General features: G+C 34.9%; 1 protein-coding gene across 7 annotated transcripts in view; it reads right to left on the reverse strand.

The window, feature by feature from the left end:
• The window catches only part of KLHL4 (kelch like family member 4), a 114,875-nt gene that overhangs the window by 21,815 nt on the left and 65,112 nt on the right, over positions 1-27,948 (reverse strand). For 6 of the 7 annotated variants that reach the window (XR_012329428.1, XR_012329427.1, XM_019932224.3 and 3 more), the window contains 5 exons: positions 25,061-25,273; positions 20,156-20,342; positions 13,921-14,145; positions 12,086-12,248; positions 10,118-10,330 (listed from right to left, as the gene is read on the reverse strand). Coding sequence is in view for 5 of the 7 variants with exons in the window: in XM_019932224.3 (XP_019787783.1) it covers positions 10,118-10,330; positions 12,086-12,248; positions 13,921-14,145; positions 20,156-20,342; positions 25,061-25,273 (1,001 nt within the window). In the remaining 2 variants the exon portion in view is untranslated. The remainder of the gene's footprint in view (positions 1-10,117; positions 10,331-12,085; positions 12,249-13,920; positions 14,146-20,155; positions 20,343-25,060; positions 25,274-27,948) is intronic. The other variant, XM_073799691.1, reaches the window with a different exon arrangement.

Raw genomic sequence — 27,948 nt, forward strand, 5'->3', positions numbered from 1 at the left:
CAATGTTGTTAAGATGTCAATATCACCCAAGTGATCTACAGATTCAATGCAACATCTATCACAACCCCAATAACATTTTTTTGCAGGAATAGAAATATCCATTATAAACCCATATAGAATCTCAGATACCCAGAGTAGCCAAAATAATTTTGAAAAAAGATGGAGAGAGATTGACATATCACACTTCTTGATTACAAAACTTATTAGAAAGCTACAGTAATAAAGAGTATGGTACTGGCATGATAACAGATGTAGTTACCAATGAAATAGAATACAGAGCCCAGAAATAAACCCTCACATTCATGGTCAAATAATTTTTGACATTGGGGCCAGGAAGATTCAATGGGGAAAGGACTGTTGTTCCAGCTGCTTCAAAGGCTGATGGGAAAACGGGATATCCACATATAAAATAATGAAGTTGGATCGTTACCCTACTCCATATATAAAAAATTTACTCAAACAGATCAAAGGCCTGAACATAAGACCTAAAACAGTAAAATTCTTATATGAATACATAGGGGAAATTATTTATAACATTGGATTTGAAATGATCTTTTGGATATGAGTCTAAAAGTACAATGTATGAAAAAAAATAGATAAATAGGATTTAATATAAAAATTTGCACATCAAAGTGTGCTATCATCAGAATGAAAAAGCAACTGATGGAATGAAAGAAACAATTTGCAAATCACATATCCGACAAGGGGTTAATATAGAGAATATATGAAGAATTCCTATAATTCAACAGCAAAAAGGAAAACAACCTGATTAAAAGATGGGCAAAAGACTGGAATATGCCTTTCTATAAAGAAGATATAAAAATGGCCAATAGCACCTGTTAAGATGTGCAACATATCTAATCATTAGAGAAACTCAAATCACAACCACAAAAAGGTACTACTTCAAATCCATTGGGATAGCCATGAAAAACAAAAGAAAACAATGTTGGTGAAGATGTACAGAAATCTGAATACTTCTGTTTTGTTGGTGGCAATAGAAAATGGTGTAGCTGAAATGGAAAACAGTATGGTGGTTCCACAAACATTTAAAAATAGGGAGGACCTTCAAGATGGCAGAGGAATAAGACGTAAAGATCACCTTCCTCTCCACAAATACATCAAAAATACATCTACATGTGGAACAACTCCTACAGAACACCTACTGAACACTGGCAGAAGGCCTCAGACTTCACAAAAGGCAAGAAACTCCCCATGTACCTGGGTAGGGCAAAAGAAAAAAGAAAAAAACAGAGGCAAAAGAATATGGATGGGACATGCACCTCTGAGAGGGAGCAGGGAAGGAGGAAAAGTTTCCACATACTAGGAAGCCCCTTCACTGGTGGAAAAGGGGGGTGGGCGGGAGGGAAGCATTGGAGCCACAGAGGAGAGCACAGCTAAAGGTGCAGAGGGCAAAGCAGAGAGATTCCCGCACAGAGGATCAGTGCTGACCAGCACTCACCGGCCTGAGAGGCTTGTCTCCTCACTTGCTGGGGCGGGTGGGGGCTGGGAGCTGAGACTCGGGATTCAGAGGTCAGATTCCAGGAAAATGACTGGGGTTTGCTGCGTGAACACAGCCTGAAGGGTGCTAGTGCGCCACAGCTAGCTGGGAAGGAGTATGGGAAAAAGTCTGGAAATGCCTAAGATTCAGTAGACTATTTTTCTGGGGTGCACGAGGAGAAGAGATTCAGAACACTGCTTAAACAAGCTTCAGAGACAGGCGCGAGCCACGTCTATCAGTGTGGACAACAGAGACAGGCATGAAATTCTAAGGCTGCTGCTGCAGCCAACAAGAAGCCAGTGTGTAAGCATAAGTCACTATCCACACCTCCCCTCCCAGGAGCCTGTGCAGCCCACCACTGCCAAAGTCCCATGATCCAGGGACAACTTCCCCAGGAGAACACATGGCATGCCCCAGTCTGTTACAATATCACACTGGTCTCTGCCACCACAGGCTCACTGTGCATTCTGTACCCCTGACTCCCCCTGCCTGAGTGAGTCAGAGTCCCCTAGTCAGCTGCTCCCTTTAACTCCCTCTTGTCTTCGTGAAAAACAGATGCCCAAGGGTGACATACATGCAGAGGCGGGGCAAAATCCAAAGCTGAACACCAGCAGCTGTGCAAACAAAGAAGTGAAAGGGAAATTTCTCTGTGCAGCCTCAGGAGTAGTGGATTGTATCTCCACAATCAAATTGATGTACCCTGCATCTGTGGAATACCTGAATAGACAATGAATCATCCCAAAATTGAGGCAGTGGACTTTGGGAGCAACAGTTGACTTTGGGTTTGCTGTATGCGACTGACTAGATTCTGATTTCGTGTTTATATTGGTATAGGTTTTAGTGCTTGTAATCATTGGTGGATTTGTTGATTGGTTTGGTTGCTCTCATATTTTTTATTAAACTGTTTTTATTTTTATTTCAATATTTTTTAATTTTTTAATTTTAATAACTTTATTTTATTTTCTTATTTTATTTTTTTTTCTACATGTTCTTCTGAGCTGTGTGGCTGACAGGGTCTTGGTGTTCTGGCCAGGTGTGAGGCCTGAGAGTCTGAGGTGGGAGGGCCGAGTTCAGGATATTAGTCCACCAGAAAACTCTTGGCCCCATGTAATATCAAATGGCGAAAGCTCTCCCAGAGATCTCAGTCTCAATGCTAACACCCAGCTCCAGTCAATGACCAGCAAGCTCCAGTGCTAGACACACCACGCCAAACAACTAGCAAGACAGGAACACAACACCACCCATTTGCAGAAAGACTGCCTAAAATCATACTAATTTCACAGATACCACAAAACACACCACCAGACGCAGCCCTGCCCACCAGAAATATAAGGTCCAGGCCCACCCACCAGAACATAAGCATCAGTCCCTACCACCAGGAAGCCAACACAAGCCACAGAACCAACCTTACCCATAGGGGGCAGACACCAAAAACAATGGGAACTATGAACCTGCAGCCAGAAAAAAGGAGACTCCAAACACAGTAAGTTAAGCAAAATGGGAAGACAGAGAAATATGCAGCAGATGAATGAGCAAGGTAAAAACCCACCACACCAAACAAATGAAGAAGAAATAGGCAGTCTACCTGAAAAAGAATTCAGAGTAATGATAGTAAAGATGATGCAGAATCTTGGATATAGAATGGAGAAAACACAAGAAACATTTAACAAGGACATAGAAGAACTAAAGAGGAAACAAAAAATGAGAAACCACACAATAAATGACATTAAAAATTCTCTAGAAGGAGAATAACTGAGGCAGAAGAAAGTAAAAGTGACTGGAAGTCAAAAGAGTGAAAATAACTATCGCAGAGCAGAATAAAGAAAAAACAATGAAAAGAATTGAGGACAGTCTCAGAGACTTCTGGGACAACATTAAATGCACCAATATTCAAATTATAGAGGTCCCAGAAGAAGAAGAGACAAAGAAAGGGAATGAGAAAATATTTGAAGAGACTATAGTTGAAAACTTCCCTAATATGGGAAAGGAAATAGTCAATAAAGTCCAGGAAGGGTAGAAAGACCCATACAGGATAAATCCAAGGAGAAACACACCAAGACACATATTAATCAAACTATGAAAAATTAAATACAAAAAAAAAAATTAAAAGCAGCAAGGGAAAAGCAACAAATAACATACAAGGGAATATCCATAATGTTAACAGCTGACCATCAGCAGAAACTCTGCAAGCCAGAAAGCAGTGGCAGGATATATTCAAAGTGATGAAAGGGAAAAAACTACAAGCAAGATTTCTCTACCCAGCAAGGATCTCATTCAGATTCAACGGAAAAATTAAAACTTTACAGACAAGCTAAAGTAAAGAGAATTCAGCATCACCAAACCAGCTTTACAACAAATGCTAAAGGAACTTCTCTAGGCAGGAAACACAAGAGAAGGAAAAGAGCTACAATAACAAACCCAAAACAATTAAGAAAATGGTAATAGGAACATACATATAAATGATTACCTTAAATGTAAATGGATTAAATACTCATACTAAAAGACAGACTGGCTAAATGGATACAAAAACCAGACCCGTATATATGCTGTCTAAAAGAGACCCACTTCAGACCTAGGAACACATAAAGACTGAAAGTGAGGGGATGGAAAAAGTTATTCCATGCAAATGGAAAGCAAAAAAAGCTGGAGTAGGAATTCTTATATCAAACAAAATAGACTTTAAAATAAAGACTGCTACAAGAGACAAAGAAGGACACTAAATAACGATCAAGGGATCAATCCAAGAAGAAGGTATAACAATTGTAAATATGCACCAAACATAGGAACATCTCAATACATAAGCCCAAAGTTAATAGCCATAAAAGGGGAAATCAACAGTAACAAAATTACAGTAGAAGATTTTAACACCCCACTTGCACCAATGGACAGATCATACAAAATGGAAATAAATAAGGAAACACTTTAAATGACACATTAAATAAAATGGACTTAATTGATATTTATAGGACATTCCATACAAAAACAACAGAATACACTTTCTTCTCAAGTGCTCATGAAACATTCCCCAGGATAGATCATATCTTGGGTCACAAATTAAGCCTTGGTAAATTTAAGAAAATTTAAGTCATATCAGGTATCTTTTCTGACCAAAACGCTATGAGACTAGATATCAATTACAGGAAAAATAAACTGTAAAAAAGGCAAACACATGGAGACTAAACAATACACTGCTAAATATCCAAGAGATCACTGAAGAAATCAAAGAGGAAATCAAAAGCTACCTAGAAACAAATGACAATGAAAACACGATGACTCCACACTTACAAGACACAGCAAAAGCAGTTCTAAGAGGGAAGTTTATCGCAATAAAATCCTATCTTAAGAAACAAATAAAATCTCAAAAAAACAACTTAACCTTACACCTAAGCAATTAGAGAAAGAAGAACAAAGAAAACCCAAACTTAGCAGAAGGAAAGAAATCATAATAATCAGAACAGAAATAAAAGAAAAAGAAATGAAAGAAACAATAGCAAAGTTCAATAAGACTAAAAGCTGATTCTTTGAGAAGATAAATAAAATTGATAAAAAAAATAGCCAGACTCATCAAGAAAATAAGGGAGAAGACTCAAATCAACAGAATTAGAAATGAAAAAGGAGAAGTAACAACTGACACTGTAGACATACAAAGGATCAAGAGAGATCACTAAAAGCAACTATATGCCAATAAAATGGACAACCAGGAAGAAATAGATAAATTTTTGAAAAGCCCAACTTTCTGAGACTGAACCAGGAAGAAATATAAACAGATCAATTACAAGCACTGAAATGGAAACTCTGATTAAAAATCTTCAAACAAACAAAAGCCCAGGACCAGTTGGCTTCACAGACGAATTCTATCAAACATTTAGAGTAGAGCTAACACCTATACTTCTCAAACTCTTCCAAAATATAGTAAGAGAAAGAGCAGTACGAAACTCATTCTACGAAGCCACCATCATCCTGATACCAAAACCAGAAAACGATTTCACAAAAAAAGGAATTTACAGGCCAATATCACTGATGAACATAGATGCAAAAATCATCAACAAAATACTAGCAAACGGAATCCAACAACTCATAAAAAAGATCATACACCATGATTAAGTGGGGTTTATCCCAGGAATGCAAGGATTCTTCAACATATGCAAATCAATCAATGTGATACCCATATTATCAAATTGAAGGATAAAAACCATATGATCATCTCAATAGATGCAGAAAAATATTTTGACAAAATTTAACACCCATTTATGATAAAACTCTCCAGAAAGTAGGCATAGCGGGAACTTAACCCAACATAATAAAGGCTATATATGAGAAACCCACAGCCAACATCATTCTCAATGGTGAAAAACAGAAAACATTTCGACTAAGATCTGAAAGAAGACAAGGTTGCCCACTCTCACCACTATTATTCAACATAGTTTTGGAAGTTTTGTCCACAGCAATCAGAGAAGAAAAAGAAATAAAAGGAATGCAAATAGGAAAAGAAGAAGTAAAGCTGTCACTGTTTGCAGATGACATGATACTATACATAGAGAATCCTAAAGATGCTACCACAAAACTACTAGAGCTCATTAATGAATTTGGTAAGTAGCAGGATACAAAATTTATGCACAGGAATCTCTTGCATTCCTATTCACTAATGATGAACAATCTGGAAGAGAATTTAAGGAAACACTCCCATTTACCTTTGCAACAAAAAGAATAAAATACCTAGGAATAAACCTACCTAAGGAGACAAAAGGCCTGTATGCAGAAAACTATAAGACACTGCTGAAAGAAATTAAAGATGATACACACAGTTGGAGAGATACACCATGTTCTTGGATTGGAAGAATCAACACTGTGAAAATGACTGTACTCCCAAAGCAATCAACAGATTCAATGCAATCCCTATCAAGCCACCAATGGCATTTTTCACAGAACTAGAACAAAATTTTCACAATTTGTATGGAAACACAAAAGTTCCCAAATAGCCAAAACAATCTTGACAAAGAAAAATGGAGCTGGAGGAATCAGGCTCCCTGACTTCAGATTATACTACAAATCTACAGTAATCAAGACAGTATGGTACTGACACAAAAACAGAAATATAGATCAATGGAACAGGATAGAAAGCCCAGAGATAAGCCTACGCACATATGGACACCGTATCTTTGATAAAAGAAGCAAGAATATACAATGGAGAAAAGACAGCCTCTTCAATAAGTGTTGCTGGGAAATTTGGACAGCTACACATAAAAGAATGAAATTAGAACACTCCCTAACACCATACACAGTAATAAACACAAAATGGATAAAAGACCTAAATGTTCATATGCCAGACACTACAAAACTCTTAGAGGAAAACATAGGCAGAACACTCTAAGACATAAATCACAGCAAAATCCTTTTTGACCCACCTCTTAGAGAAATCTAAATAAAAAGGAAAAGAAGCTAATGGGACCTAATGAAACTTAGAAGATTTTGCACAGCAAAGGAAACCATAAACCAGATGAAAAGACAACCCTATGAATGGGAGAAAATATTTGGAAATGAAGCAACTGACAAAAGATTAATTTCCAAAATATACAAGCAGCTCATGCAACTCGATTTCAAAAAAACAAAAACAAAAAAATCCAAAAATGGGCAGAAGACCCAAATAGACATTTCTCCAAAGAAGTTATACAGATTGCTGACAAACACATGAAAGGATGTTCAACATCACTGATCATTAGAGAAATACAAATCAAAACTATAATGAGTTATCACCTCACACCAGTCAGAATGGCCATCATCAAAAAATCTACAGGCAATAAATGCTGGAGAGGGTGTGGAGAAAAGGGTACCCTCTTGCACTTTTGGTAGGAATGTAAATTGATAAAGTTGCTATGGAGAACAGTATGGAGGTTCCTTAAAAAACTAAAAATAGAACTACCATATAACCAAGCAATCCCATTACTGGGCATATACCCTAAGAAATCCATAATTAAAAGGGTCATGTACCACAATGTTCATTGCAGCACTATTTACAATAACCAGGAGATGGAAGCAACCTAAGTGTCCATTGATAGATGAATGGATAAAGAAGATGTGGTACATATATACAATGGAATATTATTCAGCCATAAAAAGAAATGAAACTGAGTTATTTGTAGTGAGTTGGATGGACCTAGAGTCGGTCATACATAGTGAAGTAAGTCAGAAAGAGAAAAACAAATACCGTATGCTAACACATATATATGGAATCTAAATTAAAAAAAATTGTTCTGAAGAAGCTAGGGGCAGGACAGGAATAAAGATGCAGATGTAGAGAATGGACTTGAGGACATGGGGAGGGGAAGGGTAAGCTGGGACACAGTGGGAGTGTGGCATGGACATATATACACTACCAAATGTGAAATAGATAGCTAGTGGGAAGAAGTAGCACAGCACTGGGAGGTCAGCTTGGTGCTTTGTGACCCCCTAGAGGGATGGTCTAGGGAGCATGGCAGGGAGATGAAAGAGGGAAGGGATATGGGGATATATGTATACGTATAGCTGATTCACTTTGTTATACAGCAGAAACTAACACACCATTGTAAAATGGTTATACTCCAATAATGATGTTAAAAATAAAACATTTAAAAATAGAATTGCCATATGATAAAGCAACTCTACTTCTGTGTATATACCCAGAAGAATTGAAAGCAAAGACTCAAACAGATATTTGTACACCTATATCCTAGCAGCATTATTCACAGTAGACAAAAGGTGGAGCAACACATTTGTGCATTGACAAATGAATGGATAAAGAAAATGATGCTGTATGTACATATAATATAATATTTTTCAGTTTTAAAAGGAAAGGAAATTTGGATAAATGCTATAACATGGATGAGACTTGAACAATTATTGCTAGGCTAAGTAAAATAAGCCAGACACAAAAGGATTATGTATTATTCCACTTTTATGAGGTACCTAGGATTATGAAATTCATAGAAAAGGAAAGTAAAATGGTGGCTGCCAGTGACTGAGGTGAGGGAAGAATGGGGATTTGTTTTTTAATAAGGATGGAGTTTCCGCTTGAGGAAATGAAAAAAATATTTCTGGAGGTGAATGATGGTAATGTTTTCACAACGATGTAAATGTATTTAATGCCACTGAATTGTGCAGTTAAAAATGGTTAAAAGTGTAAATTTCATGTGATGTATGTTTTGCCACACTAAAAATATCTAGCATAATGAAGAGGTGATCAACTACTACTTTGCTAACTTTGGGGAAAACTGATATGGATAATCTCAGTGTCACATATATTTGACTATAATATATTATATATTGAGACAGTAATTGAACTCTTTTATGTTTTGCATAATGTTAAATTAAAATTTGTTTGCATCTCTTAAGATCCAATCTCAGGAAAAGCATTCCAGATATACACTGAGTAGCAGGGAGCTGGCCACTTATGATTAAACTTTAAAAAACAGAAAAAAAGAGGAAAAAGTCTATCATAAAGCAATTATTCCCTATAAGAAATGAAGTATTAACATTATCGATAATGCTTTTCAGAAGAAAAAATAATATTCGTATTCTTTCCTTTAGTCTTTTTTCCCTACATTATATCCTACATATCACTATAAATCAATTTCCCCCAAATTATTTTCTTTGTGATATTCCATTTCTCCAAATTTAATTATCCTTTTGCATACAAGATGAAATCCAAAAGTTTCCACCTTGACATTTCAGGCTATCAGAAAATCTGGTGCTTAATTGTGTTTTTGAATTGTTCTTCCAAATTGTTTCAACCTAAAGTCTCTGCTCATATCTATGAAGGTTTCTCCTTTATATTCAGGGTTTTGGCTGTGTTTTTTCCTAGACCTGAAATTCCCTCCATTCTTTTTTATGCCTACAAAGTACAAATTCTATCTTGTTCATGAATTTCCCTTGAGGACTCCATTCGTATTGATCTCTGTCTTCTGAATTCTGATAACTTTACTGACTGTAAATTTGTCACTGGAACATGGTTAATATTATCAACTGTTATGTTTGTGCATATAGATATATATTTTTCTATCTTGAAAGGGAATATGAATGGTAAAACAACAAAGTAATATGACTGACATTTAAAAAAACACTGCGCTTTATTTGTCCAGATGAATGTCTCCCATTCAAAGAAGTTACCTTTGGGAAATTAAATACTTAATGCAATAGAGTCATTGTTCAAAACATTATTAACACTTCTCTTTGGGAAATCTTTCAGTTTATTTTGTAGTGATAAGCCTTCATCCTTTGAGGATTGATTTTGTTTTCAAAACAGTAAAGTTATTTTGATTTGAGCTGGTAAATAGTTGAATGACATAGCTTGTAATAAAATTTATTTATTCTTACATTTTTTTGTCTCATTTTATAGGGTGACTATCAAATGATAAAACAACACATTCTTTTTATACATTTCTTATGATGAATCTGGAATGCATAAGGAGGATTTCTTCACAATATTTCAGGCCTAGGAGTAAGTGTACAACTTTACAAAGGATTATACCGCTGTAAGAATTAATACTTATTTGTAAGACTACTTTCTGGTAGCTTAAAAATCCTTCTTATTTCTGATAAAAACAAATAACCAAATAAATACATGAATAAAAAGGAATATTTTACCGTTCCACACAGTCAGAAAGTCTGGAGCAATGGTTAGAAGCAGGGGCATCATGACCCCCAACAACATATAAGAATCCATTGTATGCTGCAACTCCCACACCTCCACGTCTTTTGGACATTGGAGCACACAGACTCCATTTGTTAGTATGTGGGTCAAAGTATTCCATAGATTTGAGGCAGGAACTTCCATCACGTCCACCAATAGCATATAGCCTAGAAAAAAGACAGAAGTGTGTGTGTGTGTGTGTGTGTGTAAATTTGTGCATAATGAAAGTGACAGAACCTTGTGCAAAGCATTGAACTGTGTGTTCTACTCCCTTAGTATTTCACAGTGAATGGCCTGAATTTGTGAATGGATAGTTACCTAAAGGCATTTGTTAAGGTCTACCTTACCCTAAACCTCTCTGTTTCATCATTTTTGTGAAAGTTACTTTGACATGATATAATAGATTAAAGGATCCCACTGGAAGTGAAGTACAGAGAAAGAAGGGAGATTTCAAAATTGTTGGTAGTATTTGTCAGTTAAACCTCAATAAAGCTAAACATTTTTAGAGAAAGGTAAGATGTTTCCAAAACCCAACTATGGCAACCTTACAATTTTAGCTAGGTTTAATTGCTTAGCATTAGAATCCCTGTTGTTTTCTATGAACTATTTTATTTAGTGTAAAAAAAAATTGTAACTAAGAAGATATTAATTTAATAAGTAACTAGGGGAATAGAACAAAACCTAGAAACCAGATTTTTTTCCTAGAAAGATATATTGGCTATAACATTTCTTTCATAAATTTTAAATGCCAATTCTTTTGATGAGCAGTATTTTTAATCTAATTTAAATTTAATCCTGCATCAATAAAGAAGATAAACATTTATTAAACTATATGTCTATAATTGCCCTTCATGCTCAATTGTGAACAATAGCAAGTCAGAAAGACAAAATTAAATTAGTCAGATTCGATGATTTCAGCTTCTTCTGTAAAAGGTAGGAGATTGCTACTGAGTCGCCTGATATCATTCAGGTTAGGCAAGAGATAATCAGATTTAGGAGAATTTTAATCTCTAAAACACTGTAAGTCTGGGTCTCCTCTTAACTATAGACATTTCCTGCTCCTTGCACAAGGTGCTAAAATTGAAATTGAATTTTACTTGAAATTGTATTGAAATTTCTACTGAACCCAATTATGTGATGAGATATTGGCTTTATGCATATGCATAGTCAGTACAGACATACAAGGCTGTCTCCTGCCACTGACCCATCCTGGTGTCTGAATTTTTCATCATTCAAGTCTTTCCTATATGCTGGTCATTATCTCCAAAGGTTCCTTGTCAGAAAGCACATAATTACCTGCAAGAAGAACAATTCAAGCTCGTAGAAACCTCTAACATCATTGGGTTTCAATATATTAGCTTCTCTTATAGGCAAGCGATCAGGAAGAGGGAAAGATTCAGAAAGGTGGTACTAGTTGTAATTCTAAAATACTCAGGAGAGTGAATGGTAAAGAACAAAGAGACTTGGCCTATTACAAAGACTTACCAAAATTTTGATAAGTCAAGAATAAGTTATAATGTAAAAAATGGTAGCTTCCTCAGGGTAAGATTGGAACTTGTTTGATTCTCAAATTTAATGTACACACAAGTCACTTGAGGATCTTGTTAAAATGTCTATTCTGATTCAGGGGGTCTAGGCTGGGGCTAAGATTCAGCATTTCTAAATAGATCTCAGGTAATGCTGATGCTACTGGTCTCAGGACCACACTGGAGTAGCAAAGGACTACAGGATATTTAATTAAATGTTCATTTTAGATAAATATTTTCCATCAAAATGAAGGGAGAGTTCCAACAAAGGCCTTCTACTATCAATAGCTAGGATGTCCTGGTCACCGGGAATGCTTATTGATTGGTGGATCACATCACTGAAGTGCTGTACCACATGAAATGGGAGCAAAAGCATGCATGCTTGAGTTTACTCACTTGTTGTTTAATGCAACAACACCAACGGTGCTTCTAGGAGTTGACATACTGGCCACATAATTCCACTGACGTCCCTCAGGATCCCATCTTTCTACAGTGTTTAGATAACTCCATCCATCATGACCACCAACAGCATACATTGGTCCTTCAAGTGTGGCTACGCCTAAAGTGTAAAAATAGCATGAGGGCTCACCTAGGTAGGCCACACACAATGGATGTTGTTTCATTTTTCAAGGAACTGACTGCTTAAAAATTTGTTTGTATCTCTTAAATGGTTTTGTAAATAATCATTTAATTAATAATTTACTGATCTTGATATAAAAATTAATATGGTCTTTTAACCCTAGGAAATTTTCAGGCATAGTTAGGGTATCATGGTTGTAATGCTGAAGTCAAAGGAAGTAGTGGGACACAACTTTTCTCAGGATTAATAGAAAAGGGAAGCTGATTTGTTTTCTGGCATAATTTCAAAGTTATTTTTCAAATGTAAGTGATAGATGAGGTATGATATTGAATCTTAGATGAATCTTAGAATTGTAGGCTAACTGTGATAGGTCTTTCTAATCCCTGATTTTTATTATAGGGATAAAAAAATTCCCATGAGATAACTAAGTAGACAAGGATTTTTGAGGTTTAGTTAGAAATTTGTTCCAGTAGATACTATAAATAGCCCCTTTCTGTTTCTCATCTGCTCTGGGAATTCACGTAACTGGTTCCTCCCCACCTTACCTTCTTCACCATCTCAATCCGCCTCTCAGAGGTATACCCTCATCACCTCTCCTATCTCTTTAGTAATATCAATTAGAATTTAACAATTTGCTCTGATTTCTCTGTAAGATATGTTTTCTAAACATCACACTGACAGAACTGAGCTGAATAATTACATAGTCTATCATTTGATATAGATAATTTATCAGATATTTTGGGGCAAATAATACCAGTCCTGGATATGGCATGCTTTATCTGTGTAAAATTCAGTTCTTAAAGAACAATGCAATTGTTCAGCTTTTTTTTTTTTTAAGAAACTCTGTTATTGAATCGTACAGAGTCTAGCATGAAGAAAGATATACCTTGACAAATACACAGGAGAATCAAAGTTCCCCACTGTTCCAGAAGTCTCCATTCCTTCTTAAACTTTTTTGGAACCTCTGGATTAAGTATAATTTAGAGCTACTCTCAACCAAAGTGTTTTTTTTCTAAATATTTCTGCCTTCAAACTGTATCCTAAGGCTTTTGCATAAATATAGTTTTGCTTCTTATGTGAAGGGACACTAGAAACTAGTCCCTTGAAACAATGAAACAAAGAAACAATGTCTCTCCATTATCAAGTGTTCTTTTCTCTAAATTGAGTTTACAAAAAACTCCCTGTTGTAGTTTCGTGCTCTTCAACAATGTATTCCTTCTAAAAGTTTTTATCCTTCCTGAAGTGGGACCCCTTTAAAATACCGGTAGAATGGAGATAGGATTATAGCAAGTATGACATCTGAAACAAGAAAAACTTTCACAGTCTTTTATCATTTGCTTATGCTTTTCAGCATTTTGGAAACATTTTCACTAAGCGTTTGGCTAAATCTCAGTGATGTGCAGCTTAATTTTATTTTAATTAATTTTTTTTCAGATGGATGACCTTTATTATTTATTTTTAATTGGGGTATAGTTGTTTTACAACGTTGTGTTAGTTTCTACTCTACAGTGGAGTTCCCCGTGCTATACAGCAGGTTCTGATTAGTTATCTATTTTATACATATCAGTTAGTGTATTCCAGCTTAATTTAATTTTTAAAAAGCTCTACTAACTGTACATTCTTTAGAAACTATGTAACATTAAGCTCTTACCTAAGCCATGCCTGTGTGTTGACATGGGAGGCATCACCATCCAGATTTTGCCAACTGGATTAAAACATTCCACAGTATTCAAAGTTTTTAAACCATCTCTTCCTCCCACGACGTAGAGCTTATTATCAATAACAGCAACTCCAAACTGAAGCCTACGGCCACTCATGGTGCCAATATGTAACCAGCTGTTGGTCCTGAGGTCATATTTTTCAATTGTAGTGGTACCTGTTAAAAAATGTTGAACAATGGTAAAAACTGCTTGTATAAAAATTTTAATTGGCATCATTCATATTACATTTATGTATCTATCATTTATAGCATAGGATCAGTGATTGCAACTCAAATTAAAATAAGTAGCCCAGATGATTCTCCAACCTGGGAGGTAAGGTAAGGATATTTCACCACTTCTGAATCCAAATGGAGGAGTCAGAATAAAATAGTTTACTTAATATATATAGTTTATATGCTTATAATGGCTATAATAAGCTATTGGTAGTACTAACACAGGTGTCAAACACCATATTTTACAACCAAAAATTACTTCGGAATCTATTACTGACTGTTTACATACCTATAACCATTCAATATACTAATTTATGACCTTTTATTTTTAGTTTGGTGTGTGTGTGGGTTGATTTAAAATACAAATGACTAAAAGAACAGGAATGAAAATTCCTTTTAAATGGAACTTCAGTGTTGATTCACTTAATGTTCCATGATGGTAACACAAAGGATTATAATTAATAACATAATTATTTATATTTATATTATTTATGTATTATAATTAATAATGCAATTCTGAGGTATTACCTTCTTTATGTGTTAATAAAAGTTCAATTTTCTACTCAATTACTGAAATACCAAGTTTACTACCAGAGTATACTGTCACTACTGCCATAGTAAATTGTCACTACTTCATAATAAATTATTACTCCTGTAGGCAATGCTTTTTACCAGTCATCAACAATAGCTGCTGTTATTTTTTAATAAAAATTGATTCTGCACAGCAGGAAAGTTTCTAATTACCAAAGTAAGAAATGAAAGAGTTAGACGATTCACATTCATAGCGTACCTAAGACAGCTTGTGACAGATTTAGGGAATTTCAACCCAATTTCACAATGCTAACCATAGGAATAAGCAAAAACACTTCTGTTGTTCTACTGGGAGATTTGTGGAGAAAATATAATCCATTAGTTAAGATGAAAACAGTTAATATCTGAAGCCTTTTCACTGGCAAATTATAAGGCTACAGTATAAAGATTTAGGCAGAGTGTATATTATGTCTATGGCTGCTTCTGAAAGTTTTTCTTTTTATATTGGACTAATGGAAACAGTGTTTATATCTTTTTAGGTCTTTTCTGGTGAATAGTGCACTATAAGTATTTTTGTCTCAAGGGTTTGGATTTTCACAATAAAAACATGCAAATATACAGGCACTCATTTACTCTTTCTCTTTAATCCCTGCATCTTTCATTGACAATGTGGATTTGGCTGAATGCTGATTTACAGATAGCAATCACTCTATTGACTATATTTATTGCTGAGAGGTCAAATAACACCACCTAGCTTTTATATAATAAATGTCTCTGGATGATACTGTTACAACTGGAATACCTACAAACAAACTCACATCTACTTTCACTCTGTCAAGCAGTCAATTTTCTCTATCTGTTTTCATATCTTTCCACTTCTTCATTCCAATCTTCCCACATCTGTCTTCCTATCCACTCTTTTCTATTTTAACTTTTCATTTTGAACTCTTTTCATTAGTGGAATTTACCAAAAAGCCAATTTAGATTAGGAAATGAAGGTTAGGGTGCACTAATTATTAAGATTATGGAGTTATTAATGGTGAAGTAATTAGGAAATTGTAGAAGGCTACATAAATCAGCTGTATGTTGAAGATTTACATTGAAATGATGAAGGCTGCTTCATGCCAAGTTAATTTTTTCCAGACATTAGATAAAATATAAAAGATAAATTTACCCCATATCTACTATTTGCATCTATGAATATATATGACTTGTAGTTCTGTATCTTGAATTCTGAAAATTTCTTTAGCCCATTTGCCTACTTCCACAATTGCTCCAACTAATCAAAATGTAAATCCTCTAGGTAGCTTATTATGGCAGCTCTATATTTGATGGGAAAACTTAGATTTTTTTGTTTTTACTAATCTCTCTCTTTAGGACTCACTTCATAATTTTTCTGTGTATATCAATCTTCTACACTTAAATTTTGCAAATATTGTTTTTTATTTCATTTCAAAGCTCCTATTCAACTCTAACTTATGATCTATTCAAGAGAGAACAAAACCAGCCAAACTTTGTAGTATTGTTTGGAACATGATAGTTCCTGCTGTGAATATATCTGATGTAGTGATTTCCTCCATCTATTTTTAAAATGAAATAAAAATCACTATATTAACTTTTAATTTGTCCCCTGCCATACTGTCTCTCAGAATTCATTGTTTATAATAAATGAAAGGTTACTGAAAACCTTGTATTCACAAAAGCCCACAGTTTACCATTTGACCATTTAAAATTTTTGACTCTGTGATCATACTTAGAATTTTTTGATGAATCTTTTAATATACATGGTAGGAGTTATAGTTAACTCCAGCCACTTGTCTGATACCTATATTTAGCAACTAATTCCAAGTTAATTGTATGAGTCAGAAAGGTAATTAAAGACTGAGGAAGTACTGTATTTCCTAAACATCAAAAGGTGAAAGTTCAAAAAGTATCTTAAAAAGATAAGTGAAACAACACACTGTAAGAAAAAGCATGCATATAGAAATTTTTTTAAGAATGTAAATTGATATGTTTTTAAATGTAACACTCATTTATACAGATAAATGCTACCACTTTAATGTTTTTGCTTTACTTATTTTTTCTTTCTTTTCTTTCTTTCTTTTTTTGCTCCTAAGTGCTCACCCTGAATTTTAAATATATTCTAAAACCCTCAAAGAGAGGGGTCAGTTTTGTTGTTGTTGTTGTTCTTTCATCTAAAATAGTGGCAGTATAGCAAAAAGGAACACAAAATTTGAGTAATAATTCCCTTTCCCTTAGTTCTAGATGTTTGCCCTTGGCTTGGCTATTTAATCTTAGGGACCTTAGTCTCCTCATCTGCAAAACTGGGGTAATAAAATCTATCTTGTAGCATTATTGTGAGGATTAGAAATGATGTTTGCAAAATGCCAATCAAGGATCAGGTATTCAAAAATAATAGTTTTTACTATTATTGTAGTTGTCTGCAACTTCCCATAGACATTTTTATATTTCCATACAATAGGTATTCCAAGAGTCTCAAAATGATGGTTTTACTTCCTTCCATATCAAACTGTGGTAATAGAGTCAAGGGATCATAGGCTCACATTTCACTCATTTCTGTAAGCTAATAAGGAGTTGTAGATACTTATTACCATCTTGTGTAACACATTCATTTGTGTAATATTAACTTAAAAAACAGGAACCTGAAAAAATAACAAAAATAGTAACAAACAGGAAAACCAAACCAATAAACACAAAGTTTTCCATTTCTCACTCTGCAGGTTAGGCATTTTTTTTTTTAATCAGAAACTAAGCATAGCTGTGCTTGCATTTTGTACTTAGTACCTTTTTATATAAATATCAAATAAGACACCTTTTAAATGCTGTTAATGTTAATTCTATTCAACAAAATGCAATAAAATATCATTACTAGATTTGAAATTAATTATAATATTTCATTGTATTTGTTATTTTCTGAAGAACACTAGTTCTGTGACGTTTCTCTACTACTTTGGAAATAACTGCATTTGCAAGCTTTTGTTTTATAGGTTTATTATTAATTGACATGTCTCCTATATGGTCTTCCAATTTCCAGTTACACATACCAAAAGAAAGAATCGGTTTCCAGAAGCACAGGACTTTGACTTTTGCAACATTTTCTACAAGGTGTCAAAACATTTCTATGTATGACTTGGCAAATTTTAAGTGGTTGATCTTATTTCCTACACTGCCAATTCTTAATTACAAAGTCCTTGCCACATTGTTTTGGCAACATGGGTCTACAGACTGAGAAATCAAGTGTAAAAAGACAGAACTATAGAAAAACAAGCTCTAAGAAGTATTCAAGGTAGAATGATGGCTTCAGAAATTTTTCCTTATTCCTATTTGTTGAAATTCTTTTGTAAAATCAGTTTTATTCCAGGATGCAATTGCTGATCTTGTTATCAACATTTCAAGTTTATTTGTAACTGGTCTTTGAGCAACTATCTGGAAATTGACAGCAAGAAGTTAGAGACCACTCTCCTATTTCTGTCAAAAAACAAATTTGGAGGACCCCATCCCTTCCGTTTACAGTAAATCTTTAAGTTTTCCATGAAAAGATCTTATGTTGCAAAGCAAATACTGAAATTTAAAAATTGTTCCCATAAGAACCACAAAAGAACCCAAATTGCCAATGCAACCTTGAGAAAAAAGAACAAAGCTGAAGGTATCACCATCCCAGACTTCAGACTATACTACAAAGCTAAAGTCATCAAAACAGCATTGTACTGGCACCAAAACAGACAAATAGATCAATGGTACAGAATAGAAAGCCCAGAAATAAGTCCACACACCTATGGTCAATTAATCTATGACAAAGGAGGCAAGAATATACAATGGAGAAAAGACACTCTTCAACAAGTGGTTCTGGGAAAACTGGGCAATGAGATTAGAATACTCCCTCACACCATATACAAAAATAAAATCAAAATGGTTTAAATACCTAACTGTAAAACCTGAAACCATAAAACTCCTAGAAAAAAAACACAGGCAGAACACTATTTGACATAAATCATAGTGATATTTTTTGGTTCTGTCTCCTAAGGCAAAAGAAATAAAAGCAAAAATAAACAAGTGGGTCCTAATTAAACTTAAAAGCTTCTGCACAGCAAAGGAAACCACCAACAAAATGAAAAGGCAACCTATGGAATGGGAGAAAATATTTGCAAATGATGTGGCCTACAAGAGGTTAATATCTAAAATATATAAATAGCTCATACAACTCAATATCAAAAAAAAACCCAATCAAAACATGGCAGAATAGGCATTTATCCAATGAAGACATACAGATGGCTAACTAACACATGAAAAGATGCTTAGCATTGCTAATTATTAGAGAAAGGCAATCAAAACTCCAATGAGATATCACCTCACACATGCCAGATGACTATCATCAAAAAATCTCCAAATAACAAATGTTGGAGAGGATGTGGATAAAAGGGAACCCTTGTACACTGTTGCTGGGAATGTAAAGTGGTACAACCACTATGGAAAACAGTATGAAGTTTCCTCAAAAAACTAAAAATAGAACTACCATATGATCCAGAAATTACACTCCTGGGCATATATCCAGAAAAAACGAAAACACTAATTCAAAAAGATATATGCACTCCAATGTTCACAGCAGAATAATATACAACAGCCAAGACATAGAAGCAACCTGAGTGTCATCAACAGATAAATGGATAAAAAAGATGAGGTATATATACAGTGGAATAGGATTCAGCCACAAAAAGAGGGAAATTCTGCCATTTGTAGTAACATTGAAGGATCTAGACAATAGTATGCTTAGTGAAATGTCAGAGTGACAAATACTGTATGTCATTTATATGTGAAATCTAAAATAATACAAATGAATGTATATCCAAAACAGAAACAGACACACAAATATAGAAAACAAACTAGTGGTTACCAAAGGTGATAGAGAAGGAGGGAGGGACAAATTAATGGTATGGGATTAACAGATACAAACTACTATGTATAAAATAGATAAGCAACGAGGATATACTGTATAGTACAAGAAATTATAGCCATTTTCTTGTAATAACCTATAATGGAGTACCACCTGCAAAAATACTGAATCACTATGTAGTTTACCTGAAACTAATATAATATTGTAAGTCTATACTTCAATAAAAAGAAATTAAATGTATCCTGAGAGAAATAAATAAATAAATAAATATTGCTGTCATAAGGGAAAAGTACCTATTAAGAGTTGAGGAAACACTAATGAAAGGGTTTTATCCCATAAGGTAAGAATAAAAAAGGAGGTCACAATATTTATATTACCTTATTTATAAGAAATAGCTTTAGATGCAGACATTTATATATAGCTTTAACACCACCCTTATAGTTTAGAGGGTGTTGAGAATACATCTTTTTTGAATGATACTTTCTAAAGTAATTAATTTGTTCCTGTTACCTTTCATAGCATCCATGCCTCCCACAGCATAAAGTGCTCCCACAGTTGATTTTCTAGGCTTCGTCCGAGGGCTTTGCATCATGGGTCTTCTCTCAGGTAAGAGATGATACTTCATAGCTTCCATCAGGAGCTTCTGACACTCAAGATCACCAGTAAACATGGAACTGTTTTCAAGATCTGCCAGTAACTGAAAAGTAATGATGCATGTATATGAAGTAAAGAGAGAACATTAGAAATAGCATTTTCATTTATATAACTTTGGAGAAAACTCAAGCTAATTCTAATGTATGTGTTATTATTTAATATTTTAAGTTACTTAGTAACATATTTTATCATTAAAAGCCTCATGGTAGTAGCTAATTTATTAATGCACATTTATTTGACATACTTTTCCTCTTTTGAGTATGTACATGTAATCTCCAGGAGTGAAAGTGAAAAAGCACTCATAAAATGTGCTACTGAAAGCAAAGTGAATGGCTGTGTCTACACAGAGCAAGTGTCTCCTGCCCCGCTAGAGAAGCAGTCACCTTTTTGGTTGATTTAGGGGAGATGGCACAAACATGCGCAATTAAAATAATATCAGGACTTCACTGTTGGCACAGTGGTTAAGAATCCATCTGCCAATGCAGGGGACTTGGGTTCAAGTCCTGGTCCAGAAAGATCCCACATGCTGAGGAGCAACTAAGCCTGTTTGCCACAACTACTGAGCCTGCGCTCCTCAACAAAGGGAAGCCACCGCATTGAGAAACCCGTGCACCACAGTGAAGAATAGCCCCCATTCACCACAACTAGAGAAAGCCCATGCACGGCAACGAAGGCCCAATGCAGCCCTAAATAAATTAATTAATTAAAAAAATAATATCACCATGGGGGCTGCATCTTTATCATCAAATCAAAGCATGAAGCAGGTGCTTTTTATCTGTACATGTACATGTGTACACCAGTAAAGTACATGTATTAGTAACTAGGTGATTCATCATCAATAGTATATGAGATCAATCCTTTCTAACCATTATTGCCCGGCAGCTAATATGACCCTAATTCAATGGGATAAAAGCTAGGTAAAGTATTCTTCTTGAGATGGGTTGAGGAGAAGTTAAGAGTCTTGTTCAGAATTTTCCAAGGGTCATTTAGATTGGTTCCTTGGAGTCTGGAGTCTACAGTATCATAGGAATTGACAGGAACAGCAAGAAGATTGTTGGAATGGACATACTAATCTTACCCCATAAAACTTCCCCCTGAAGTTTCCTGTTCTTCACTGGTTAACCTCAACCCTGTTCTCACCCCACTTTTTATCCCTGATGGATCACTGTTTTGACTTGGCTGATGAGACCCCAGGTATTTCCTTAATGCATACGCTGTAGCAAATAGGTTTGAAAACTAGGCTATGTAATTTTTTTTCTTTCAAAAATATTCTTCAGATATTTATCACCAGTCTCTTCATGTATTTCATTTCTAGAATATTTGTATAAGATTACCCACTACTACCATCATCAGGAAAAGTTCACACAATCCCACATTCTAGGCATACTCAGGAGTGGGAGGCCAAGGTACCACTGGTTGTGTGTTTCAGCTGGATATTTCCTGTTATTCCAATAAATTAAGAAAAGTCCAACTAAGCCTTTTGCTGAAAGAATGTCATATAGACTTAATAGCATTATAAAGTTAAGGGCTTCTGATCCTTTACACCAGTGTATTTCAAATTTTTGCATATCTAAGAATCATCTGGAGAACTTGTTAAAATACAGAATCCTGGCCTCAACCAAATAAATCGTTTCAGTTGGTCTGTGGTGGGGGCCTGAGAAACTGAGTTTCAAAGAAACCCCGGCTTAAGAGTAAATATGTACTGGGAGTTCCAAAGATGGCAGAGAATAAAGAGTCTGAGCTCATCTCCTCTCCCAGGCACACAAAAATTACAACTATTTATAGGATAACTATTGATGAAAAAGACCAGAACCTACCAGAAAAGATCATCTACAGTTAAGATGTAAAGAAGGAACCACAAGTTGGGTAGGAGGGGTAGTCACAATATAGTCAAGACCCATAATCCCGGTGTGGGTGACCCACAAAGAGGAGAATAATTACAACTGCAGAGGTTCTCCCCAAAAAGTGAGGGGTCTAAGCCCCACATTGGGCTCCCTAGCCCAGGAGCCCTGCACCAGGAAGACAAGCAACCAGACTATTTGGCTTCAAAGGCCAGCGGGGCTTACATTCAAGAGACTCAGAGGGCTGTGGAAAATAGAGACTCCATATTTAGAGGACACACACAAAATCTCACATGCTCTGGGATCCAGGACAGAAGCAGTAACTTGAAAGGAGACTGTGTCAGATCTACCTGCTGATCTTAGAGAGTCACCAGGAAAGGCAATAGGCAAGCAGAGCTCACCCTGGAGTCAGACACTGGCAGCAGCCATTTGTGGGAGCTCATTCTGTCGTGTGGACACTGGCCCTGGTAAGGGCCATTTTGGAATCCTCCCTCTAGCTTATTAGCCTTAGGACTCAGACCTGCCCCCACCCAACAGCCTATAGGCACCAGTACTGGCATGCCTCAGGTGAAGTAACTAACTGAGCAGGGACATAGCCCCACTCACCATATGTGGTATATATATATATATATATATATATATATATACACACACACACTCTATACAATGAAATACTACTCAGCCATAAAAAACGAATGAAAATTTGCCATTTGCAACCACAAGGAAGGTCCTGGAGGGTATTATCCTCAGAAATAAGTCAGACAATGACAAAGACTGTATGTTATCACTTATACGTAGAATCTAAAAAAAGTGAAACAAACTAGTGAACACAGCAAAAAAGAAACAGACTCTACAAAAAATAAATACAAGAGAGGGTGTGGAGCAAAGAGAACCCTCCTACACTGTTGGTGGGAACGTATATTGGTGCAGTCACTATGGAGAACAGTATGGAGGTTCCTTAGAAAACTAAAAATAGAGTTATATGATCCAGCGATCCTACTCCCGGGCATATATCTGGAAAAGAAGAAAACTTTAATTTGTAAAGTTACATGCACCCCAATGTTCATAGTAGTACTGTTTACAATAGCTAAGACATGGAAGCAATTTAAGTGTCCATGGACAGATGAATGGATAAAGAAGATGTGGTATATATATACAATGTAATATTACTCAGCCACTAAAAAGAATGAAATAATGCCATTTGCAGCAACACGGATGGACCTAGAGATTATCATACTGAGTGAAGTTAATCAGAGAAAAACAAATATCATATGATATAACTTATATGCAGAATCTAAAAAAAATGATACAAATGAACTAATTTACAAAACCAAAACAGACTCGGAGTTGTAGAAAACAAACTTATGGTTATCAAAGGGGAAGGGGTGGAGGGATAATATAGGAGTTTGGGATTAACAGATACACGCTACTAACTATAAAATAGATAAACAACAAGGACCTACTGTATAGCACAGGGAACTATAGGCAATATCTTGTAATAATCTATAATGGAAAAGAACCTGAAATAGAATATATATATATAACTGGAACACTCTGCTATACACCTGAAACTAACATAACACTGTAAATCAACTATACTTCAATTAAAAAAAAACAGACTAACAGATATAGAGAACTAGCGGTTACCAGTGGGGAGAGGGAAGGGGGGAGAGGCAAGTTAGGGGTAGGAGATTAAGAGATGCAAACCACTATGTATGAAATAAATAAGCTATAAGGATATATTGTACAGCACAGCGAATATAGCCAATATTTTATAATAAATATAAATGGCATATAATCTATAAAAATTTTGAATTAGTTTGAATTAATTCAAACTAATATAATATTAATATTATATTATTTGAAACTATATTATAGTTTCAAATAATAATATTTGAAACTAATATAATATTGTAAATCAACTGTACCTCAACTAAAAAGAAGAGTAAATATGTACTTCCATGGGATTTAATTAACAGCTAAAAGTAAAAAAAAAAAAAGTAGAGAAATCATCAGCAAATTAAAATCTATTTTTCAGTGTTAACATTTAATTAGAAATGTTTTGCAAATTGATTAATTTTAACATTTATGAAGCTACGGATACATTAAGTCCAGAAAAGTCCTTCCTTCCAATGTGAATGATGTTTGAGGACTTTAGCTACAAGTTATATAGCATATGAAGTGTTCATATGTGCCTTATATTCATATATATATATGTATATATATAATATAAATAATATATACTACTGATCAGTTGGCTACAGAGAAATAATTTTGGTTATCACCAGTGTTAGAATTATATAGTGAGACTGCACTCCAACCTCACTAAATTTTACGTACTAAAATTCAGTATGAGGTGGGTCAATCCTGAGTTTTATCCAAGGGCGGGCATTTGTTTTTAGGATCATTTTTAGTACAATCCTTCTGCATGCATGGTGAGGATGCCATTATAATGATGCTCCAGTGCATCTGAAGCAATTATAATATGGTTTCAATCATAGTAGCTAATTACTCATGTTAGTTAGTAGGTATTATCCAGAATCTAACTCCTTCCTAGGGTCTCCTCTGGGATGCTACTGTAATGATTATTATCACCTTGCCTAGAAGATGGCAGGAAAAGAAAAAGAGTTAGGTTAGTCATTTTCCCTGCTTGTTACAAGTACTGTTTGGTGAGAGAGGAAACTGAATCTAATGAGTATTCTGAAGTTTGGGGATCATTTGTAGATTTTTTCCTTAAACCTTTTTTCCTTGCTCTTCATCATTATTAATATTGTTAATTGAAGGCTGTACATGTCCTTCTGTGAAACAAATCCTGTACCAGAAATTCTCTGTATCAAATTAAAAAAAAAAAAAAGGAATGGCTTAATGCCTAGTTGTTGTTTAGAACTATAATTTACATTCCTTGGGTAAGTTTCCATACCTGTGGTGGAAGTAATGGCAGTCTGATGTAAGAAAGCAGCATTGCTAGGTCTTGTTGCCTAGCCTGCACATCATGCCTTACCCACTGCATTAGAGCGTGGAAAATAGTTTCTTCATCAGGAACATTAATGTCATCACTGCATAAAAGTTTTGAAATCTCATTAGCTGGAAGCAGGAGGAATTCTTGGTTCTTTATTACCTCGATGAAGTGTTCCTAGAAAAGAGAAGTCTTCTACTGAAACTTTGTACTTTAGAAACTTCTTAACAAAATAAGCTTACCAAAGCATTTCTTTTTGTTAAACTTCAGAAAAAGCCAGAGAGACAGATATATGCATTCATAGAAAATAGATGTTATTGCTGCCCGTGACAGGGTATTGGAGGAGCCTCTGAAGCTGAGGAACAAAATGCTTCCACTGGGAGTTGTTTATTAAACACAAGGAAAGGCCTTAACTACTTCACAGGCCACATGGGTAGTGTCTGAGTTGATGCCAGTGCTTTTCTCTCTCAGATTTGTAGGTGACAACAGTTTATGACTCCAGAACTGACTGATGTCAAGTTGGCCTTTAGCCAAAAACCTGAAGAGAAATGCTAAAAATTTTCAAGGTGGAGGTTATATTGAAGGCCTGGTAGAGGCAGATTTGGCTGTGCATTTGATGGGGCAACATACTGAATTCATTTGAGATAAGAAAAAGAGACTGATTAAAAACTTCTCTTGTAAAAAAGCACAATCTTCTATTAACCAAGGCAAAGTTATTTTACAATGGATAAACATCTACAGAGTCAGGTTAATCTAAAAGTGACTCCTTTGGAGTTATTTTTTGAGGGGGAGTGGGGCTATCTCTCAATTTTTATGTTTTATAACTTGATTCTCTCTTCTGTCATTTGTGTTGTATTTTTATCAAGTATCAAATTTCAGGCAGCTGTGTTTCAATTTTTTTCATCAAAACACCACTATATTTTTCCTATTTATAATGTTATATATTTTCTTTGACAACACAATTATCATTTCCAACATTTTTCATAGTAAAGATCTTAAGATTTAAATGCAATAAAATATACTTCTGAAATTGATATAAGCAAGTCTAGTTGGTAATTTATGTTGCCCAATAAATAGATATTCTGGAAGCAGCTTAAGACAGCCTCTGTATAACTGGGGGATCTGGATAAATCAAATCACTCCCTCAGCTCCACTCTGAGTTTAGCCATTGTAGGAGGCAAGACTTCTGCCAATGAACCACCAGTGCCCTTGAGTTTAGTCATTGTGGGACTGAGTTAACCTAATAGCAAAATTATCCATACAAGAATCATCAAGTTTGATAGACCCATCAGGAAGCTCTGATACCGTAAATTCCAAGTTAACTTGCCTATTTAGACAAAGAGCCCTCTTGTGACTAATCAAGTAATTGAGAGAGAACTGCTGCTTTTACTATAGCAGATGTTCCTTGTTGAAAACCCTCTCATCTATAGCAAAATGGTGGAGCTAGTACTAAAACTAAAAATACATTACAATTGTACAGCACTTCACACTTTACAGATTTCTTTCACAAACTTTAAGTCATCACCAATGCAGTCTTGTGGGAGGTGGAATTATTCTGATGAGAAAACAGGCTATGTGAATTGTTTGATCTCTTGTGCAGTAAATGGCTAAGTATGAACTCACACCTATGCCTTTAGGTCTACTTCATTTTGTTCAATACTTCAACTGCCTTTCATAAATGACATAATTTTTATGAAAGGGTTAAGAAAAAGATAAAACACTCTAAAGCTTATGGTTACCCATTACTAGTAGTGTATGTAAACTTTGAAACTGTGTAAATATTATGGAAGACCCCATCTCTCATTCTCTCATTCTTCTTTCTATCCACTCTCCAACGAAAGAAAAAAAAAAAAAAAAACAAGAGTGTGAGAGAGAGTGCCCTTGGTTTAGTATTCATTTTTAAAATCCACACTTACATTGTTGCAAAATGTATTCAATGAATATAGCATATTTGCTGAATGTTTCATCAATGCAGACTACTATTTATATAATTGTGATGGTTAATTTTATGTGAACTTGACTGAGCCATGGAATGTCCAGACTTTTGGCCAAACATTATTCTGAGTGTGTCTGTGAGGGTATTTCTGGATGAGGCCCACTCACATTAGAAAGGGCAATCTGTTTTACTCAGTCTATGATTCAAATGACTGTAACTGAATCCTTAGTTTAGCATTATTCTTAGAGATTAAAATTATTTGCATTTTTATATTATCAGTACAGTATTATAAAAGCATTATTTTAGCAAGATCTTGACATCTTTTGCTGCATTTATAATATATACTAAAATAACTAAAGAGGGATTAAAGGAGATAACAGCATTGCATTTTTTTGCACATCCTGCTTTAACACTCAGTTTCAGTCACATAATAGGAAAAGGAAGACAAGTTCATTTTGAGCAACAAAAATAACTCAAGCTGTTTATCAGAATGTGTTTTGTCTGCAAGAGTAAGATACCAGACAGGAAACTGTTAATAGTTAGTTCAAGAATTTAAGTAATTTAACAGGAAGTTTTCATGTTTGGCATTTGTGGTAGGATTAACCTTTGAACTGCTGTTCCTATAGATTATATAGCATCTATATTTAGGACATAGGAATATAAATAGCATAATTAAATGACATGTTAAAATGTCAATCTATTATAATATGATTCGCCATATAATGGTATTGTTTCAGAAATATGTTTAAAACTTCAAATTTTGAACAATGACCAAGGGTGGGAAGAAGAGAGGGGAAGTTTTACAAGAATTTTTAAGAGAATTCAAATATTATAAGTTTGAAAATTTTAAGGTCTGTATGAAACTCTAGAAATATTTTTTTAATTATATGCATCTCAATTCTAAAATGTACTGTTA

The sequence above is a fragment of the Tursiops truncatus genome, chromosome X (genome assembly GCF_011762595.2).
Source record: "Tursiops truncatus isolate mTurTru1 chromosome X, mTurTru1.mat.Y, whole genome shotgun sequence".
Classification (NCBI taxonomy): Eukaryota; Metazoa; Chordata; class Mammalia; order Artiodactyla; family Delphinidae; genus Tursiops; species Tursiops truncatus.